This window comes from Anabrus simplex, chromosome 3 (genome assembly GCF_040414725.1).
Source record: "Anabrus simplex isolate iqAnaSimp1 chromosome 3, ASM4041472v1, whole genome shotgun sequence".
NCBI classification, from domain to species: domain Eukaryota; kingdom Metazoa; phylum Arthropoda; class Insecta; order Orthoptera; family Tettigoniidae; genus Anabrus; species Anabrus simplex.
In genome coordinates this window covers 408,676,553-408,700,278 of record NC_090267.1, presented here as the reverse complement: position 1 = coordinate 408,700,278, position 23,726 = coordinate 408,676,553, and the positions used below count along the sequence as shown (strand labels likewise).

The window sequence follows — 23,726 nt, the reverse complement described above, 5'->3', positions numbered from 1 at the left end:
TAGTTTACATGGATCATCTGCTGAAAGGTATAAAATGGCAGGGAGGGATTCAGTTAGGTGGAAATGTAGTAAGCAGTCTGGCCTATGCTGACGACTTGGTCTTAATGGCAGATTGTACCGAAAGCCTGCAGTCTAATATCCTGGAACTTGAAAATAGGTGTAATGAGTATGGTATGAAAATTAGCCTCTCGAAGACTAAATTGATGTCAGTAGGTAAGAAATTCAACAGAACTGAATGTCAGATTAGTGATACAAAGCTAGAACAGGTCGATAATTTCAAGTATTTAGGTTGTGTGTTCTCCCAGGATGGTAATATAGTAAGTGAGATTGAATCAAGGTGTCGTAAAGCTAATGCAGTGAGCTCGCAGTTGCGATCAACAGTATTCTGTAAGAAGGAAGTCAGCTCCCAGACGAAACTATCTTTACATCAGTCTGTTTTCAGACCAACTTTGCTTTACGGGAGCGAAAGCTGGGTGGACTCAGGATATCTTATTCATAAGTTAGAAGGAACAGACATGAAAGTAGCAAGAATGATTGCTGGTACAAACAGGCGGGAACAATGGCAGGAGGGTACTCGGAATGAGGAGATAAAGGCTAATTTAGGAATGAACTGGATGGATGAAGCTGTACGCATAAACCGGCTTCGGTGGTGGGGTCATGTGAGGCGAATGGAGGAGGATAGGTTACCTAGGGGAATCATGGACTCTGTTATGGAGGGTAGGAGAAGTAGAGGTAGACCAAGACGACGATGGTTAGACTCAGTTTCTAACGATTTAAAGATAAGGTATAGAACTAAATGAGGCCACAACACTAGTTACAAATGGAGGATTGTAGCGATGTTTAGTAAATTCACAGAGGCTTGCAGACTGAACGCTGAAAGGCATAACAGTCTATAATGATAATGTATGTACATAATGCATGTTAGAAATATGTTACTAGATTTTTTAGTACTAATGGTTGATTTCTGATCACTTTATACCAGGAAGTGTCTTTCTGGCTTCGAAAATTAATGGACAGATTCAAAGTGACAGCTTAGCAAGGAGTGTAGTGTTTGGTCACTAGAGTTGCGTATGTCCTTGTAGTGCATGGTATACCACCAGATATCCATAAATCTGTTCGTGAATGGCTTTTTAACTGTTGTTTTTCCAGTGAGCAGAGTTGTGTGAAATGATGCAAGTTTTATCACTTTTCGAATGACTGCGATCGTTTCCATCAGTAGGAGAATTCTCAGTTAAAATGCGAATTAAAATACGGAGGTATTTTGCATTTCTAGTTCCTGTTGAAGAAAAGAGATATTTCAAGGAAGTGTGGTGATATTTTTTTGAACCAGACTGTAATGGCGTGTGGCCTCCGGAGTGACCTGGTGCAGGTCATTCGAGATGACGCCCTGTAGGCGACCTGTGTGTCTATGAAGATGGGCCCCTGCCTATAATGAATGCTAATGTTAAACGGCACAACACTCATATCACAAGACAGAGGAGTAATCCAAGAAAGTGAAAATCCACGACCCGACCTGGAATCGAATCTGGAAACTCTTGGATGAAAGACCAAAATGCTAACCATTTAGCCATGGAGCTGGACACTCTTTCACTTGTTGCCATAATTTTCCCACAAGATTAACCACTGTTCTCAAAGAAATTAACTTCTTCTCCCTTTTTCCATATACTGACAACATCCACCAACCCAAAGTTACTACTATATAACAATCCTGCTCCATTCAAAGACAAACAACATCCAACGGGAACGTTTACTAACGCTCCACTGTACACGAAGTCGTAAGGTCAATAAATACCCCTCCCCTGGTGCATATTATTTTAACCTTCATCTAATAAATCGTAGAAGGACTTGGACTTGCTTGCTTCTAATACGAACCTGCAGCATTCGTCTTTAGTAAGAATAGACCGTCCCGCTGCACAGGTAAAGCAGAGAGGTTGCCAACATATCGGGAGTTTGGACTGAAAATCTACTTCTCTGAATCACCTTTTTTTTTTTGCTAGGGGCTTTACGTCGCACCGACACAGATAGGTCTTATGGCGACGATGGGATAGGAAAGGCCTAGGAGTTGGAAGGAAGCGGCCGTGGCCTTAAATAAGGTAGAGCCCCAGCATGTGCCTGGTGTGAAAATGGGAAACCACGGAAAACCATCTTCAGGGCTGCCGATAGTGGGATTCGAACCTATTATCTCCCGGATGCAAGCTCACAGCCGCGCGCCTCTACGCGCACGGCCAACTCGCCCGGTCTGAATCACCTGTTACATTAGATAAGATAATACCTGTCTCCCATAATCTCTGAGACCACAGATCCGGGAGACGGTATTGTGTTTATTGTAATATTATGTTTCGATACATGAAGTATCGGTACAAAAGTTAATATCCTATAGCATAATTGAAAACTTCCGTGGAATAAGAATGTAACAACTAAATCAGTAATTTTTCAGGAGAGAGGAATTTTTTTTTGGGGTTTTATTTCATGGTGTACAAACACTACATGAATCAATTACTTATGCAAGTGTACAAATGGGGTAAGACATTAAAACAATACTTTATTGTTGTAACTTATAAAAAATGTGTGAGTTGGAAGTGATACAAGTGAAAACTATCTGCAAGTATGTCTTACATTTATTTATTTGTGTCTTTATCAAGTGGCGAAGTTAGGATTCTTGGCCCTCTCTTAACCTTCAACACATACAATTTTTAGACTTTTACAGTATTAATTAAAAATATCATGGTAATCAATTACAGTTTATGAGATAAGAAGAATAAGTCAGATAAGGAGTAACAGTAATACAATTACTTCCGCGGAAGTCTTCAATTATGCTATAGGATATTAACTTGTGTAAACTGCATGACCGAATACAATAAACACAATACTGTCTCCCGGATTACTATTGGTGAAAAAATATGGGATAAATAGAGAGTGGACAATAACAGAAATATATCAAATTAATAACTAATAATATGTCTACTAACTAGCTTAAAAGGAAAATTTATTCCAATATGAGGCAAAATAAAATAAATTAACTGAATATTACGATGTTGCAATCTGAGTTCACTAAAAACTGTGTTACTATGTGATCTATTTCCAGGAACAGTGCACAGTCTTAAATGAGAAGGGTAAAAACTTAAATGTATATAACAGAAGAAAAATCCTGTACACGCAATGATAGAAAATGATATTGGTATAACAATATTAATAAAATTAAACTTACCAAGCGAGTTGGCCGTACAGTTAGGAGCTTGCATTCGGGAGATAGTGGGTTCGAGCCCACTGTCGGCAGCCCTGAAGATGGTTTTCCGTGGTTTCCCCTTTTCACACTAAGTAAATGCCCGGGATTTACCTTAATTAAGGCCACGGCCACTCCCTTCCCACTCCTAGCTCTTTCCTGTCCCATTGTCCCCATAAGGCGTATCTGTGTTGGTGCGACGTGAAGCCAATTATAAAACAAAATTAAAATTGCCATGAAAATATTTGAATATTTAGATGTGATTTCCTCTATGGCCTTTATTTAAATGATCTGTTACACCTAGTGATGAACCAACGCAAGTACTGTCCGCCATCTTGATTGATGTTCCATCCTTACACCACGGAGAACAACGTTCTGCTGGCTGTAAACCAGCTTGAAGTTCAAATGTAAGACATAAAATGACACCACAGCATCGAGGCGTGATGACACACCCTGTTTCCACTGAAATCTCACTTTGTTGGTTACATCTTTATCCCTGGGAGGTCTTCCATTGGAACACATGCAGTAAAAGCACAACTCTGGACGTCAGAATTAAAACCACCGTAAATTAAGAAAAAGAAGGGACTATTTTCAAGTTTCTACCTTATGTCACTTGTTTTGGTCGTGTCTTCTTATGGGTACACTATTGTATGTATCACAGAAGTGAATATAAGCTATGTGATACTATTCTATGTGCAAGGAGAACCCAGCGATCAACAATGGTAAATGATCTTACAACAGTTCAAACTTACAAAGGGCACTATGAAAGTTTTGCAATGTGAGTGAACGCTTTAGTCTTTTTCAAAATAATTTTCATCACATCCAATACACTTCTCCATACGTCGAAACCAGTCACTGAACCAACTCTTCCACTTCTCGTCCTTTACATTTTCAAACTCTTGATCCCATGCTGCTAGGAGCTCCTCGTTGGATGCAAAACGCCGCCCTTTCAGCTTCATCTTCACTTCTGAGAAGAGTGTGAAGTCACATGGGGCAAGATCAGGACTGTATGGAGGGTGATCAAGCACAGTCAACCATGATCTGGCAAGAAAATCCATTGTTACATTAGCACGATGTGCTGGAGCATTGTCGTGGTGCAAGAGCCAAGTGTGGAGCCGTGACCTTCGACGGAGTTGCTTGAGAGCCTGGATGACCTGAGGCAGACAAGTCACACTGTACCTCTTCGCAGTAACTGTCCTTTGTGTTTCTAGCACAACCCGAGTCAGGATGCCCCGTTTAGTGAAAAATACTGCAATCATCCTTTTCTTCACTGACCTGGACTTTCGCACAGTCACAGGAGTACCCTCATCTTCAAACAGCCACACCTTGTTTTGGGATTTTGTTGGGACATCGTAATAATAAAGCCAAGTTTCGTCACCTGTAACGATGCTATTGACGTTACGCGAAGTCCCATTTTCAAACTGTTTTAGCATTTTTCGGCACTATTTCATTCGATGTGCGCTTTGTTCCTCTGAAAGTGAATGGGGCACCCAAAGGGAACAAACCTTTCTAACATGGAGATAGTCGGGTAGAATTGAATGAATAGCTCATGGAGGGATGTGGAGGGTCTCTTCTACCTGCCGATTTGTCAACCACCTCTCTTGTTGCAACATTTTCCTCTCAGCTTCAATTATTTCCTCAGTCACTGAATCAGACGGTCGCCCAGAACGAGGATCGTCTTCAACCCCAAAATTTCCCCTCTGAAGCTCTTTTTACCAGCGGAAAATTGTTGTCCGATGTGGATAGTGTTTCCCCAGCACAGGAGTCATTTCCTCCAGGCATTGGTCAACAGTTGATCCACGAGCAAAATTGTAGTGGATAATTGCGCGATATTCACCTTTAGACCACACTGACATCTTAACTTGCTTTCAATCCCACTGCTTGGTAACAACGGGTGTGAAGGTCGCGCCTTGCTGTCTTCTAGACCGGTTTTCACCCCTCTTTTCATCCTTCACCATAACAGGGGTGTCCAGCCAACCGTTTTTGCGTATTGCAAAACTTTCCTAGTGTCCTCTGTATGCCGTCCGCCGCACTCCTTAGCGTATTGTCTCTTACGATAGTTAACCATGGTCAGAACTGTCTGTTCAACCTGTCTGAAAGGTAGCAAAATATTCTCCTCTGCGTCTTATTTCTGATCTCCTGTAAAGTTAGTGAAATGTCACAACAATTTACCTCTCACGTGCAGAAATAAAGAGTAAGGTGTCCAGCACCTGTTACATTAAATAACTCAATTTTCTGATCTGTATGCTTCTGCTGCACGCTGTGCAGTAAAAAGTTTTAGCGCTTTTATCGGAAAGGCTTTCTGAAAAATGTATTTACTTTGCTTGTGAAACATACCTAATGGCTCCTTTGATGAAAGCCGACATGACAGCGATGCCCAGACCACTGCCAGATACGATGAAGATTTCCACGAACTCTCGACGTCTCTTGAAGTACTGGGCCACCATAAGAGTGGAGCAATCTCGCGTCATACCGACTCCAACCCCTGAAGTAAAAGACACGGAATCAATACACGAAATTGTTACATAAGTAATAATAATAATAATAATAATAATAATAATAATAATAATAATAACAACAACAACAACATGGCCTCAGTTACAGTGTGCAGGCATTTATATTTAATGCCATTTTGGTCACCTGCATGTCAATTGCGATGTTCTGTTTTACTCTACCAATTAGCAGAGACACTATATCTCTATTTGGCTACCTTTGGCTGACCTTTCTTGAATTAATTTGCTCGGGTAAGTAATTATGTTGTGCGCGTAGAGGCGCGCGGCTGTGAGCTTGCATCCGGGAGATAGTAGGTTCGAATCCCACTATCGGCAGCCCTGAAAATGGTTTTCCGTGGTTTCCCATTTTCACACCAGGCAAATGCTGGGGCTGTACCTTAATTAAGGCCACGGCCGCTTCCTTCCAACTCCTAAGTCTTTCCTATCCCATCGTCGCCATAAGACCTATCTGTGTCGGTGCGACGTAAAGCCCCTAGCAAAAAAAAAAAAAAAAAAAAAGTAATTATGTTCACGCATCACATTCGACGTACTATATTATGTTAGTATTGTAAGTTAGGCAGCCAGCTATCGATACATTTCCAGCTTCTTTGAAATTATTTAAGAAAATACTAGGTAAACTACACATAGGGAATCTGCCACCAGGGCGACTGCTCTAAGTGCAAACCAGTGGTGAATGAAAGAGGAATGTAAGGTCTTTGCAGTACTCTCGAGTCTTCATTTAAAAACCGCTTAAATCCAATCTTTATAAAACGATGCGATGAACACTGTATTGTGCGTCTCTACTTTAAACGCGAGTATGGAGTTAGATGTAGTATTTGCCTCCCACTTGCACTCGTACGTCCTGCAATTAGCTTCGTCCTTTCATACCCCCACAATGTTGACTATTTCCCTCTAATCCAGAGTGATAAATCTAATAAAATGATTAAGCGATCTTATGGAGAATTTGCTTTTCTGATGATGTCAAATTAGTACAGAGCCAATTCACAATTACCTGATTTTGACGCGAATATATCTATTTTGTAAATAACCTATCACGGGACAGATACAAAGACAATGATAAAATTAGATATATTTTTGACTGATGTGTAAGAAAATACTCTCTTTCTCAGGAAAATACATTTTACATAGAAAGGGAGCTATAGGTACTATTAGAAAAATTTCGGACGGCAACACAGAAAAATTAGGTAGTGGGTAACGTATTTTGTTATTGACAGTACGTTTTTGACTAAGGGAGAAGAAATGTTTATGAATGTCTGAAATAGTTTTCAAAACAAACCAGAGCTCGATATGAGATAGCATTCACAGCTTATCGCAATTTCGTCCAGCGCTGTATGTAGCAGGAAAACCTGTTCTTCGCTTGCCACCATATCACTGCGAACTTAATCCTATCGAAATGGTATGAGCGCAATTGAAGAATTATATAAAAATTAACGTCTCATTAAAAAAAATGAAGCCTCCGAGGCTCAGGCGATAGTGCGCCGGGCTCTCACCGCTGGGTTTCGTGGTTAAAATCTCGGTCACTCCATATGAGATTTGTGCTGGACAAAGCGGAGACTGGACAGGTTTTTCTCATTGTCATCTGCAATTCCAGCAACACTCTCCAGTATCATTTCATTCATCTGTCAGTCATTAATCATTGCCGCAGAAAAGTGCGACAGGCTTTGGAAGCCAGCACAGTTCTTATCCTCGCCGCTAGATAGAAACTTCATTCATTCCATTCCTGACCCGTCTGAAACTGGAAACAGATTGTGGCTCATTAGAAAAAAAAAAAAGAAACAAGAAATGAGGGGTTTTGTTTCGGCTGCATACTAACACGTTACAATACAAAACTTGGTGAACTACGTGGACAATACAAAGAAAATCGAAAGTTATCTCTGGAAAGATTCAAGGTGACGAAGAACAATTTTTGATACATTCGTCATGCTCATCATCATCATCATCATCATCATCGAGCTCGATAGCTACAGTCGCTGAAGTGCGGCCAGTACCCGGTATCCAGTATTCGGGAGATAGTGTGTTTGAACTCCTTGTCGGTAGATCTGAAGATGGTTTTCCGTGGTTTCCCATTTTCACACCAGGCAAATGCCGGAACTGTACCTAAATTATGGCCACGGACACTTCCTACCTACTCCTAGTCCTTTCCTGTCTCATCGTTGCTATAAGGCCCATTTGTGTCAGTGTGACGTAAAGCAACTTGTAAAAAGGTGATCATCATCTTTCGTTGCATCGCCAACTGGTTCCGATTTCATTGAATCTGGGCAATCCGGAGGCACGGAGGAAATTTTGGAAAGAATAATACAACTATCTAAGCATAGTGGATAGCCCTAACGGTATTTATGTATTTTTACTATTCCTTTCATACATAATCAATTCTGGTAACTATGGACCACGTAAATAACTATTCATGATTTTAGTTTTCTTTGACGCCAGTATTCCTTCATTCTCTCGCTTACAGCTCCTTTCTTTACAGTCGTCCAATGTTGTTTCTTCTTGGCCGCTGTTTCTGGCTCTAGGAACCCCTCAAATGTGTATATCTTATTTCTGAAGGTGGCTCTGTTGTGCGTGATGTTCATTTCTTGCAGATCCTTCTTGGTGTCAACAAACCATTTGTCATAAGAGTTGCCTTTCCTGTTGGGTTTGTTGAAATGGTCAAAACATTTCTTAGTGAGTGTGTCCTAGGGTATTCTTGATTATGTCCAAAGAATTTAACCCTTCGTTTGCGTATTGTGTATGAAATCCTGCTGCGTGTTTTATATACCTCTTTGTTACTGAGTAATCGGTATGTATCAGCACATTTTTATGGTCCAAGAATTTTCCTTAAAATCCTTCTTTCCTTCTTCTCGATTTCTTCAATGTCTTTTCTGGTTGTTAATCCTAGGAATTCTGAAGCATAGAGGCACTCTGGTTGGATTACTGTCTGATAGTGTCGTAGTTTAGTCCTAATAGAAATAGCTTTTTGTTGAATGTGTTTTTCCTAAGGTGAAATGCAAGCTCCAATTTTGGCTCTCTCGCGCGGTTTCCTTCTTTATTGAGCCCGTTAGGCTGAAGTATTTCACCAAGGTACTTGCATTTAACAACTTTATTTACCTTACTCTCCTTTGTTGTAATTAAGTGTTCTATCTCTTCCAAAGTGTGAACTTGCATTATAGCTGGTTCGATGGTCTCTGACAGCAACACAAGATCATTAGCGAATGCTAAGTTGTTGATAGCGATATTTTTCTATTCCTTTATTAATATAATGTATATTCATGAAAATGTTATTACATTAAAATTTAAAAATATATTTTTTCTAAATAATTGTAGGCTACAGTCGTTCGATCTGTAGGGCATGAAGTGCAGTTATATACAACAAACAGGTAAATCAGAAATTTCATGGTTTTCATTAAAACACGCCTGTAGAAGAGTTTTGACGCACCATGAGCCTGGCCTTTCATTACTTTTTATCTGCAGTAGATCTGGCATAGGTGCGTTCTATTTAACGTGAACACGAATTCAGCTAGATTAACCGTCCATGATACACAAATACAATAAATATATGGGTGGTGTTGACTGAGCAGATGAAAATATGGATGATCTAAGGGTTTAGAGGACTGAAATGGTGATTTCCACTTTTTCCATTCTGTCTTGATGCGCCTTGCCAAAATGTGTGGCAGACAGCAAAAGTTTGTTAGAATGAAAAATGTATTACTCTCAGTTCCGAAGAATTGTCATCCAGGCATGCTGTGGGCTACATGGAAAATCTAGCTTTGTGGAGCTCCTACAAATGTTTGAGTTCTACATGAAATGAAGCTGAATTTGAATACTGGGAAACATGAAACAACTGAATGTTTCCTGTGGTCTCTGCCATAAAATAACGAGGATTATGTACAAGTAGCGCCAAATAAGACTGCATATTCATTGCAAGTACATCTTTCACATAAAAGGTCAGTAGAAAATGCAGCCTCTCGGACCAAACAGGACACGGTGTTGACAGTGAATTCATTATTTCAGTATTGGAATTTTAAAATTTGTATTTGATATTGTGAGAAAAAAAATATACGTATTTTATCAACCACTCTTCTTCTGATGGTATTATCCTTTTATTTTTAATAACAACTATAAAGTCATTGTTCTATAATGTGTTTGTTCAGTCTTCAGCATCTACAATGCCCAGTGTCACCTGTAGGTAAAACGTCATTTTTGTTATTTCTTTTACTGATTTTGGAAGTTTGACTTAAGATTCCTTCATTAGCCGGGCTGAGTGGCTCAGACAGTTAAGGCGCTGGCCTTCTAACCCCACCTTGACAGGTTCGATCCTGGCTCAGTCCGGTGACATTTGAAGGTGCTCAAATACGACAGCCTCGTGTCGGTAGATTTACTGGCACGTAAAAGAACTCCTGCGGGACTAAATTCCGGCACCTCAGCGTCTCCGAAGACCGTAAAAGCAGTTAGTGGGACGTAAAACAAATAACATTATTATTATTATTATTATTATTATTATTATTATTATTATTATTATTATTATTATTATTATTATTACCTTAATTAGACAGGAAGAAAGGCCTTAAGTTATGAATATCAATATCATTGTATTGCACGAACAATGCGCGTTGACGGGTTAAGGTAGAGACGCACGTTGGATGGGAAATTCATAGTTATTTCAATTTCGAAAGAGAAAACAAGATGTCCTTTCTTTACGCAGCAATTCATATCCACTAGAAAAGAACCATTAAGCTGTTTAAGATAAGCTCGCCGGACAATTATTTTTCAATTGGCTTTACGTCGCACCGACACAGATAGGTCAGGGAGACTACAGGACAGGAAAGGGCTGGAAGTGGGAAGAAAGCGGCCGTGGCCTTAACTGAGGGACAGCCCCAGCATTTGCCTGGTGTGAAAATGGAAAACCCAAGAAAACCATCTTTAGGTTTTCCGACAGTGGGATTAGAACCCACTATTTTCCGAATGCAAGACAAACAAGAAATAAATAAACAAGAAATTATTAAAAGGATCATTTAATTCTGTGCAATTCCGCCTCTGAACTTGATAAACCGCCTGGATTCGGTTAGGAAATTAGTGCACAAGTTTGTGAATGCACGTCGCATCCAGGTTACGCCACTTGCTGAGGATTTGAGCGGACTATTCCACCAAATTGCGGGGATGCTGATGTCGGCTTTTACCCGCTGTTCCAACATGTCCCACAGATTTTCAATGGGGTTCAAATCAGGTGATTCTGCAGGCCAATCGAGATGTAATAGGTTGGGGAGTGTTCATAAAACTAGTAACATATGTGTCCAGCACGATGAACGTTGCTGTTTGTATCTTGAAATATCGGGGTATCAATAGCCTACTTATCATGCAGATGTTGACTGGAAAGCAATATCTGGTCATCCAGAATGTTTAAATAAACATTCTGGTTCACATTAGTGGTCATCTCATTGAGTGGGCCCAATGCATCATACGAAAAACACCCCCAAAACATCACAGACCCACCTCGGGCTTGAACCTGATCTCGCACACATTCAGGATGAATTGCTTCATTTGGCCTTCGGTGCACTCGCTGACATGCGTCGTTGGGATTCGTCAGACCACATTACGTTCCATCAGTCAGCTGTTGTCCACGTTCTATGATTTCTAGCCCACTGAAGACGCCAGCTTTATGTGCCTGTGTAAGAAATGGCCTCTTGCGAGGTGACCGACTCCCAATGTTCATTGTATGCAGTTCCCGTAGCAATGTTCTCTCGCTAGCAGGTTGGGACGGACCTTCATTCACTGGCTGTAGTAATTCCTGTCGGGTTTGGAAGCGAATTTGATCCACAGGCCGTGAAACGTGTCTCCGGTCCCTCTCAGTCAGGATCTTTTTCCGACGTCGTGTTTCGTGCTTGTAGACACCTTGAACAGTCCGCTGCGAAACACCAACAAATCCAGTAACTTCACGCGCTGTATCGCCAAGCACGATTACCCCTTTTTGCCATCCTGTCATATCCTTACATCTACACTGTTCGCTTGAAACATCAATGTCCCACTGATTGCTACTGCCTTATGCTTACATAGAGGGACTCGTTTGCTGCGCCACCTGTATAGGTGCGTGCGCACTAGGGTGACTAATTGTCCGGCGAGCTTACAAAGCCATTGTTCTAAAATATATTTATTCTGTCAACAGCATCTACTATGCCCAGTGTCACCTGTAGGTAACACGTCATTTTTGTCATTTCTTTGACAGTTTTTTGGAACATTAACTTTAGATTCCTCCACCAGAGAGGAAGAAAGGCCTTTGGTAATGAATATCGATAAAAGTGACCTATTGAACGAACAATGGGTGTTGACAGGTTAATGTAGAGACGTACTTTAGATAGGAAATTCATAGTTATTTCAATTTAAAAATAAAGAACAACATGCACTTTCGTTATGCAGCAATTCATATTCCATCAGATAAGAACCATTAGGATGTATCAGATACCTGCTGGAACAAAAAGCAACGTTCATTATCACCTGAATTCTTGACGTCCCGAAAATAGTTTTTTCACGTTATGGTTTACTACACTGAAACTCGATTTTCGTCAGAGGGAATGACTGACACTCAGGAAATCTGGATGAAGTCGCAATTTCCAAGTTGTAATGGTTTTTATACTTCGTGATGTTAAACAAGCACGACAATACATCAAACTGTCTTCACTTCCTCATAGATGTTAAATAATACAGTCCATGTACTTACCTATGACAGTGCCGTAGCTGAAAAAGAGCTGATGAAACTGGGAGGCGAAGGACGTGAAGAGGCAGCCCAAGGCTGTGACTAGACCTCCAAGAACCGCCGTAACTCGTGTAGACTTGCGGCGGCAGAATGCTATGGTTACCGGGGAGACGAGTAGCGCTACAGCCGTGGACAGCGCGCCCAGCCATCCTGGAACACAGATGAATACGTGTGTTACGTGGATGTACAGAATAAGGAATGCATGAGGGAACATTGGTTTTCATTTAAATGTGTCAAATAGAAATATTATTACTACACAGGAAATGTTGGTTACTTGTTGATATCTTTTCCCTAAGGTTGGCTGGATCCTCGACAGATCGACCGTTAGGGGATGGATGCCCTTTGTACTTCTCCATAAAACAATAATAATCACCATCACTATCACCATCACCAGACCAGCTCTCAGCCGTCATAGAGAGGCTAGGTGTAAATGAAGATGCGTACTAGGGAAATGTGCAGTGATGTAGTTTCTCGTTACTCCTCATCGAGCTAGAAGGTCCTGTTACATATCAGTCTGCTAAGTGCAGCGAAATGGATCCCAATGAGTGACGTCTTTATACCATTCATTACAGGGACTAACTGCGTAAATAATAATTTTACTAACATTGCTCATACCTTAGTCACTTTCATTTTGTCAAAACCCAGGATGACACTGAGGCAGGCCAATGAATGTAAAAAAAAAAAAAAAAAAAAAAAGAAAACCAAAGAACAACTTCAATTTATTCTAGACTATACCATTGTACTGTAAACGCTACATCTAATCTGAAATGGATCTGGACAAAGAAAACCACAACTAAAAATGGAAAGAAGGAACTGGTCGTTTGAATTGATTCTGGCGATATAGAATAGTGTCATATCGATACGTAAGCGGTAGCGGTTTTAGGTCGGACGGCTCTCTCACGTGACTGGTCGATGACGATCCACCTGAAGCAGATGGAGCACAGTGCAGCATTATTGACTTCCAGTTAGAAATGATTCCTTGCCAAGTATGTATCGATGACATCGAGTGACAGTTGGTTTGTGTGATTGTGGTAACTACACGTCTTGGTCAACTGGAGGTAGACAGTCCGCTACAAGACTGTTGTGATTGAAACAGGCACAGTGGTGGATGTATAGCAACACGCACATTGTGCCTGCAACACTACCCGTTCACTTCCTTCCCCTCCTTTTTGGTACTGGAGTGGCCTTCAACACTCCCTCCCTTCCTTTTCAGTACTGGAGTGGGGCAGTGCTCATTGTTTATGTTGGGATGTACATGCGTGTACAACGCGTATGCCGGCAATGGTCAAATGAAGGCCAAATACCTTTTTTTGTTGCTATTTGCTTTACGTCGCACCGACATAGATACGTCTTATGGCGACGATAGGATAGGAAAGGCCTAGGAAGTGGAAGGAAGCGGCCGTAGCCATAATTAAGGTACAGCCAAATACTTTACGTTGGTGACTAAGTGAGAATAAATGTTTGTAAATGTCCCAGATAGTTTTAACATGAACATGTTTTTGGGCTTGGTATCTATCTGCAATCAGCGTCATTAATTACCCGACATGCACTGACTGGGATTCAAATCGCGGTCGCCTTGTTGAGAAGGCAGTGATGATATCATTCTGCTATCATGCATCATTATCCTATCCTCCAACAAAAATATGGATAGGGACAAGAGAGGGTTTTCATGATGTCACTCGACGCAAGTCCGACCGGGTGAAATGAAAGACACCTCAGGTACACATTTATTTACAAGTGACTGACGATAACTACAGTAAGAGAAGAACAGCACATCAGAAGTTGAAGCGCTTCTCAAGATGCCTCTCTATTCACATGCGCATGAACGCGGTGTTACAACAGGTTACCATTGTGATATCGGTCGATTCACTGTAATTTTAGATACACCCTGTAGCCTATTTTTCCTCATGTTCCGCATTTCATATCAAAAGGTATCACGCCGGGCTGAGTGGCTCAGACGGTTGAGGCGCTGGCTTTCTGACTCGCAATTTCGATCCTGGTTCAGTCCAGTGGTATTTGAAGATGCTTAAATATGTCAGCCTCGTTTCGGTAGATTAATGGCACATAAAAGAACTCCTGCGGGACAAAATTCCGGCACTTCGGAGTCTCCAAAAACCGTCAACGTAGATGGTGGGAGGTAAAAAAGTCATTAATTAATTAAAAGGTATTTCTACCATTCGGATCGAATCTTTAGTCTCGGAGCTATAAGGCCAAATATCAGCACATGATTTAATTACATTAAACTGAAATGTTCTGATTTTTGGAAAAAAAATAGAATTTTGAATTTTAACCTTTAAAAATCCCTCAATTCTTCCTCGTTCAAATCTTGTTGTTCCCTGCAGTTACCACAATCACACAAACCAAGTTCTTTCGGACTACCACTTCAATAATGCCGCAGGAATATATTTACCTTGTAGTTGGACTATGTTGTGCGTGAGAGGAAAAAGACATCTGAGGGATTGATTTACAGTCCACGGCAGTTTTAAAGCAAGTATATTTCTTAAAACTTTCATCTATATTAAAACATTTCCAGTTCTTCCCCGTGCATAACATGTTCCTTGCGACAGAGTTCTTATCAGATTCACCTAAAATTTTAAGAGAATTTTTGAATATGAACATGAATTAAAATTAGTTCTGCATTTTATCATCAGTTGAATATTACCTTAATATTTTTGCTCCTGAAATACACAAAACTAGATTTCTGCCTCTTGAATGCATAATCAGAAATTGAAAAAAATGATATCTCCAATAGTTTATATCTGATTGCAAAACACGTAGTTGTTCTTAAATATACGAGTATTTTTGAAAAGTCTGGCAAATTATAGCCCATAGAAATTAAAAATCCCTGTCGCAAGGAGTTTTTCCATTAGACTTATAAAAATAAAAATTATTTGCCAATAACTTTGGAACCAATAAAAGAATCAACTCCAATTTTTTGGTGGGGCCATGTATTATTAATATATGCCTGTGATCCAAATTTGGTTCTGATAAGTGGTAAATTGAGGAAGTTCAAAAATTTCAGTTATGGCTCCCTTGATTTTATAGACGCGGTCACGTCAAAAGGGAAAAAAGAAGAGAAACGACATCGACAGTTTTGATAGACTTCGTAGTCTAGAGCTCTCACTTCTAGGCAGTAATAATAGGTTAGAATGAAAACTTACCGGAGCAATTATCTTTAGCCCGCACAACGGCTCTGCTATGATATTGGCATAGACATTAGGGGTACACCTATTATATTCCCTAGACTTTATGTTTCCCTCAACACAATAATGAGGAGCGGCCTGGGCTACTTCCCTTTAGCCAAATTATTATGCATTCTAACATATTATTGCCTGAAGGTCCGAACTCTAGACTAATGACTAACCCTTTTTGAACATTTCTTTAATGCATATATTGATTGTTTCCATCTACGCCCGATAAAGGTCGTTTAGATGGGAATGCTGTTTTTCGAACTAAAATTATGTTTGGAAATTTCTAGAAGTTCCTATCTATTTGAACCAGATTGCCTCTCCTTCCTGTCATCCAAAATTCTGATCAACAGACTTCTCAACTTTAGCTGTATGCAGCTTGAGGTATGTGGTTAGTTGGTGAGAGGGATGAGCTTGATATGAAGTCCCATCAATCACATTGTCTCGCCAGCCTATCGGCAGGATCCATTCGGCTACTTCTGCGCTCCGACCAACTCCTCTTATCACTTGCTGGCCCAATGCGAGATACTGATGATATAATCATGGTAACATCTTCAAACACACTGGTAGTTTCTAACAACTCACGGTTACATTTCACTCTTGCGTACAGTATAGTTCTAATCTGAGAGATATTCGCTTTCAAGTCGTGGAATATCTAGGAATTCTTAGCAAATTGTCTTTTGCTCACGGCTTTACAGGCGTTGAAATTAATTTTTTGGCAATTTATAGAACTGAGGAACAGAGTAAACCTACATTTTCCATTAGTTGGAAGTTGAAATGCAAACGAAACCTTTACCACAATTTCTTATGAGTGATGAGGAACTGTTGTAAAACAGATAAATAACATTAAAGTACATAAAATCGCTAAGGGTGTTTATATAACACCATAATCGGTAAGAAACGCTAGTACTGGTGCCTAAAAGTGGTTCACAGTGAATACAGAAGTCTCACAACATATGTGGTGCTGGAGTTATTGCAGGTACGGTTTTAAGGATATTAAATCCGAAGATCTCTGTGAAGAAACAATTAAAACATATATCTCAGCCAGTGCGTATGTAAAGAATGTTAAAGAATTTAGTTCGAATGGATTTGCATTCTACACAGTGAGCAGAATGCATGACAGTATCGAACACAACCAACATATATACCAACAGTGGACCTGCACGTGGTATTTCGGTATTATTGAGGTCATAAATGTAATATCCTAGTATATACTCACTGGAATGAGATAAAACAAAGTCTAGGGAAATTCTGGATATTCATTCTCTAATATAGACAAATTTAATGAAAAACGGATTAACAGTTTTTGCGTTTATTCAGTTAAACGGACAGACAGGCAGACGTAAATCACGACAAGAATAAATGTACAGACAGTCACTACATTAAAAATCACAAGAAGAGAACCGAATTTTGGTCGGTTAGGCCGTGTGCGTTTGCAGAGTTTTGCGCAGACATGTCATTTGGGCTCAGCAGTGTAGCAGCAGTATAGCGGAGTCACTACATTCTTATTATATAGAGAATGGCAAAACTGTCTCCGTAGCGAGATGGATCCGCTAGCCCCTCAGTTACACTCAGTTCCGTTGGCAACGGTTCTCGTTATCCTTAGCGACACAGCACAGAAAAATTTGTTTCCTATGCTAATTTCCGCAATGATTTAGTAGAACTCATCGATATTACATAAAAAATTTCGTTCGGTTTTGCCTCGGTTAATAAACTTTAGCCCCACCGTTTCTCGGAGAGTCATGTACAGATATAGTTTCATGAAATTTATTATTTAATCTCTCACTGTATCACGGCTAGGATATACCAAATTTGGACAAGGTCACAAAATTTAAATTTTATATTTTCAGAAAATTTATCACCTTCATGAAAGACATACTCCACTACAAACACTCATTTCAATCGTTAACACAACTACATTAAATGGTACTATATTCACCCTAAATTGCAACGCTATTTAGTTCCTTTTTTTTTTTTTTTGCTAGTTGCTTTACGTCGCACCGACACAGATAGGTCTTATGGCGACGATGGGACAGGAAAGGGCTAGGAGTGGGAAGGAAGCGGCCGTGGCCTTAATTAAGGTACAGCCCCAGCATATGCCTGGTGTGAAAATGGGAAACCATGGAAAACCATTTTCAGGGCTGCCGACAGTGGGATTCGAACCTACTATCTCCCGAATACTGGATACTGGCCGCACTTAAGCGACTGCAGCTATCGAGCTCGATGCTATTTAGTTCAAGGATGGTACCTGCGTGAAGTTCCGTTGCCTCATTGTTGTCAACTTAAGTGCACCCGCTGTGCCTCTGAGTTAGGGCGGAAACAGTTGCGCCACGTGCTGCGTCAGCAAGGCACACGGCTATAAAGCCTGTGTACATATATATACACTGACTTAGCAAATGTCATGGGATAGTCACCTAATAGCGTGTGGGGCCTCCTCTGGCCCTGCGAACTGCAGTGAGACGCCGTGGAAGTGAGTCGACAAGTCCCTGGTAGTCCTCTGGACGCAGCTGACACCAAATCGTTTGCAGAGCGGCCGCCAATGCTGGTCTGTTCGTGGGTGCAGGATGCATGGCACGGAGCCTGCGTTCCAGGACATTGCAGATATGCTCCATAGGGTTCATATCGGGGCTCTTGGGTGGCCATGGCAGTCGTTGGACCTCCGCTGCATGTTCCTGAAATCATTCCCGGGCGACGTGGGAGCGATGTGGCGGCGCGTTATCATCTTGAAACACCGCAGAACCGCCTGGGCGCTGGAAGGCCAAAAATGGGTGGTGATGGTCTCCGAGCAGCTCAAGATACCGCGTACCATTCAAAGTCTCTTCCAGAACAACTAGGGGACCCATTCCATACCAGGAAAATGCACCCCAGACCATAACTTAGACACCAGCGCCCTGGACCACACCTTCGAGGCAGGCGGGATCCATCGCTTCATGTGGTCTGCGCCATACACGGTGCCTCCCATCGGCATGGTGCAGTTGAAATCGTGATTCGTCCGACCATATCATGTTATGCCATTGTTTCAGTGTCCATCCTTGGTGACTGGCGACAAATACGCGTCGTTGTGCCCGATGACGTTGGGTTAACAGTGCCACCCGTGTGCGGCGCCGGCTCCCATACCCCATAGAACCCATGCTCCTACGGATTGTCTACTGGGAGACGTGTCTAGCACGGCCTGTGTTGAATTGAGCCGTGATTTGTTGCACGGTTGCCCGTCTGCCACTATTGACAATCCGTCTCAGATGTTGCCGGTCACGGTCATCGAGGGTGGCTGGACGACCGGTCGTTCGTCTGTTGTGGACGGTGACACCCGCATTCAACCATTCACGATATACCCTGGACACGGTTGATCGTGTGAAGCCGAATTCCCGCACCACTTTCGAAATCGCACTTCCCATCCGTCGGGCACCGACCACCATACCCCGTTCGAACGGTGTCAGCTCACGACGACGTTCCATGTTACACCTGTCACAGGCACAGCTCACTGCTCACAAGGTCTCCTATACAACTGCCGCTGGCACAGGGAGCGTGTGGTGCGTAGACAACACACCTGCGCGTCAGTGCTCCGCTATCCCATGACATTTGCTTAGTCAGTGTACATACAAAATTACGTACATATATTCGTACCGAGCGTAGTGGCAACGCGTGTTCACGCGCTACGGCTATTGAGCCTTACAATAGCGTCCGCCCCCCCCCCTACTGTTTCGAGAAAACGTTACACTTTTATTCCATTTTAGCTTACTGAAACTAGGAATTGTAGGCATTATTAAAAGAAGCAATTTGTACAAGCCCTGTTGTCTTTAATTATTAACGAAATTATTACCGGAAATACGCAAAAATGTCGTTCGTCGCGACTGACCGATTTGTATAGCGCCACAGCAAGTAGTGGACACTTTGCAGGTGCTGTGAGGAAGGGTAGCATGGGTGTATTTTATGCTTGCCAAGGTCATGCACACTGAGGTATGATTCACCCGCTTGCCCCGCGGATTCGTCAGTCTGGCAGTCTATTTAAATGCCTTAATTTCTTACTGTGTAATCAAATACTAAAGGATTTTTAATTGTATAATCACGCCTTACTTCTATTTAATTGTAATACATGTGTAATATTGTTCCCTTGGTGAACGTTTTATTGTATAGTATTGAATCAAAATCTCAAGAAACTATTATTACTGCACTTAAGTTGGTAAACTGTCAACCTTTATCTCTCTGTCGAAATTCGTTCAGAGCGCATAGAAACTTACCATATGTATCTTTTTTCCTTTCCACTTGTGTTTTGCAATGAAAGCTTTACGCAACGGTACCTTATGGTACCATGTTTCTTTTCCGCTAAGCACAGGTTTCCGTTGAGAACAGGTAAATGAGGTATAAGGTACATTGCACTCGCGTATTGTGTACTCAGTAGTCTGAGATGTTTTTAAATGGACCTCGTACGTTAAAGAACAGTCTATTGTATGCTGTCTGTTAATCGGTACACATGAGAGGAAGTAATGCTCCCTTCACTCTGCTTTTCATGTTCACAAGAATGTTACATTTCTTACAACAGTTACAATTCGTTATGCAACTAAGACTTGGTTTCTGGACATAACCTATAGAACTGCCAACATTCTTGAGTTTCATCAAAACAGTTCAAAACCATATAAAAGTTGTAAAGAATTCATCTCTCATCATGAATGAAAAAATTATACCTGCAGGTAAAATTGTATGATACTTTCCCCTATATATATATACTGAGGAAATGTTTCCGTTTCCGCGTTGGACTCGTTCCGCTTTGTACAGGTAATTTTGTATATACAGTATTTGAATTTTAATGTCATGTACACTGCATTACCCTCCTCCCAATCTCCTACAAACCCAGGTACTTTCTGTTGTTTGTACACTTTTTGCCTTCTTCTGCACTGGAAGGCGAGTGGGTTCGAATTCCACCGTCGGCTCTCCTGAGAATGGTTTTCTGTGGTTTCCCAATTTCACTTCCAAGCAAATGCCGGGACAGTTGCTATTCACAGGCCACAGCTGATACCATCCACCTCATTACCTAATTTCATTCGCCATAATTCATTTAATTTTAATCAGCTCCTCAATTTTGATTGGTGCCGGGAAGGGCATCTGGCCGTAAAACATAATTTCGTTTCATATCATCACCGACCTCGAGTCAGGAATGCGGGCTAAGCAGTACATACATACATACATACATACATACATACATACATACATACATACATACATACATACATACATACATACATACATACATACATACATACATACATACATACATACATACATACATACATACATACATACATACATACATACATACATACATACATACATACATACATACATACATACATACATACATACATACATACATACATACATACATACATACATACATACATACATACATACATACATACATACATACATACATACATACATACATACATACATACATACATACATACATACATACCTTAATGTAACAAAAATTCATGTGCTCACATACGGGGTCATAGTTCCGGAACTGAAGTCCGGCTCCATGGCTAAATGGTTAGCGTGCTGGCCTTTGGTCCCAGGGGTCCCAGGTAAGATTCCCGGCAGGGCCTAACCATCAATGGTTGATTTCGCGGGCACAGGGGCTAGGTGTATGTGGTGTCCTCATAATCATTTCATCCCCATCATGACGCGCAGGTCACCTACGGGTGTCAAATCAAAAGACCTGCATCTGGCGAGCCGAACTTGTCCTCGGACACTCCCGGGACTGAAAGCCATACGCCATTTCATTTCATTTCATTTCATTTCATTTCCGGAAATAAAGATCCAATCCGAATAGTTGAGATCCCGTTTGTCTGGGAATGAGAGACATGGGAGAAAATATGACATTCTGTGTTTCAAATAAATGTGCGGTGTGCGGGTGACAATTTTGAAGTATATAACTTGGTTTGCGATGAAAAACTCCGAACACATGTCAAGATGGTTAAGATGTCTAAACGTAGACTATAGTATTTGGCGCTATACATTCAGATGAGAAAATTATCCGAACCACAAAAGAATAACACGACAAAAGAGGGGCCCAAAATTTGAAGTTGGGAAATGTTTTGAAAAATTGGCGGTTGTCAACATTTATGCATTGTTAATTTCGTGATTATTGATGTTTGCGAGCACTAGTTTTCAACAAATAAGACCCGAATAAAATACATTGTATCGAGGACATGGTAGCCGAGTGACCGTGACCACGGTTCGATTCTCGGTCAATGAATGTAAGACATTTGAAATTCAAAGTCATGTACCAGTTGTTTGGATTCCACGGGAAACTGGAGTGGCTATGATCATTATAAAATAAATAAACTCGTGGTATAACAGTTCATTAGGGATTCTCTTGGCTTTCGCGACTGGATCTGCTGCCTCTCGTATCTATAGCTTCTGAGTTGAGCTCAGTCCTCTGTCCTCATTCCGAAATTAAAATTTCTGGAATAGTCAGGAAACAAACCCAGGGACTTCGGGTGAGAGACAGAAAAGCTACTCCTACACTACGTGACTCGCTCACGCCATGAGCAGTCACGTAAAAATACAAGCTTGCTTTTTGTAATGTGCATTGTTTGCCTGAAACTGCGGTAAGCAACATGCGTTGCAGAACAGTTTTAATGGTTGCCTACCTGTCAGGCTAGAAGCAGCAATCGACTCCAGTCGAAGCTCTACTTTCCATTTGACTTGCGATGTAGAGAGAATAATAACTAGAATTCAACACGTGAAGAAAATCAGATGGAACTACAATTTCTGATCTCTTCACTGAACTTATACTCCATGAGTCAGTGTTTTAATTCTACCAGAATTTGAAGCCCTCCTGGTCGCCATAATCACGTTTCCAAGGTCTGACATCGTGTTTAACTGGTTCGAGTACCGCTGGTGGTAATACATTTTCACCATCAGAATGCTGGCTTGCAGGGCAGGAAAGCTGATGGTATGCTATGTCTAATCACTAGATTGCGTACCAAAAGCCTAGATTTAATTCCAAACCTCTCCGCAGTCTTCATATGGAGTGAGGGCAAATGCAGCAATTGCTGGTGATTTGTTCATAGAATGGGGACGTTAAGCCTTCAGCAGACCGCTTGGTGTTATTCAACAGGAGTGGGCTAGGTGCCGACATCGGGTTATACCCTTCCCCTACCTATTTATCATGAACATTGAAGACCCAGAGGGGTAGGACGTCCACGAGAGCCAAATAGAGAGACCTGTACCAAGCGAGCCGAAAATGTCGTCGGACATTCCCAGAAAATAAATAAATAAATAAATAAATAAATAAATAAATAAATAAATAAATAAATAAATAAATAAATAAATAAATAAATAAATAAATAGCAGTATTTGGAATGATTTAGTTACGAAGTTGAGAATAAGAAACTTTCCGGACTATTTGGAATAATATAACATAGGCCCTATGGTGTATTTGCTACAGAGCTTGTAGACTTTGTTGAGTAAGTCCATCAGATCTTTACAGTAGGTAAAACGACAAATTTTACTTCACCTATTGCTGTGCCTGCTGATTTTAGCCGAATAGCCACTTTATATGGAACACAACTGGTTTTTATTAGACCCTTCTTTGAGTCTTAGAATTTGTATTCTTATTTACCATTGGAAGATTAACCGGTGTAACCTTAGCTAATTTATCAATTGATGTTATCTTCACCTACATTACTTTTCTTCATACCAATTTTATAGTGCCACTTTCTCATGATTATATGAGATCGATGTAAAATACCGGCTCAATTTCAGGCCTGATGGGGATTTAAAGCTAGATGTCCTTCCTGTCACCATGTGAGGTTACCAGGATTCTAACCTGGGATGTTTGGCTTGGGAGCCAAGTGTTTATACTACTGCGCCCATGAGTATCTGAATAATAATAATAATAATAATAATAATAATAATAATAATAATAATAATAATAATAATAATAATAATAATAGCCCGCCCGGTGGTCATGGCCGTTAAGGTGTCAAGTATTTATGGTCTGATATCGTGGTTAACTGGATCTATTTCCGGTGGTGGGAAAAAAGAATCACTATCAGAATGTTGGTAGG

General features: G+C 40.9%; 1 protein-coding gene across 1 annotated transcript in view; it reads right to left on the bottom strand.

The window, feature by feature from the left end:
* Positions 1–23,726, bottom strand: part of LOC136866829 (uncharacterized) — a 227,197-nt gene that overhangs the window by 33,860 nt on the left and 169,611 nt on the right. Inside the window, exons 3-4 of the mRNA XM_068226856.1 lie at positions 12,428–12,613; positions 5,561–5,708 (exon numbers count right to left, since the gene is read on the bottom strand). Of these exons, the coding sequence (XP_068082957.1) occupies positions 5,561–5,708; positions 12,428–12,613 (334 nt within the window). The remainder of the gene's footprint in view (positions 1–5,560; positions 5,709–12,427; positions 12,614–23,726) is intronic.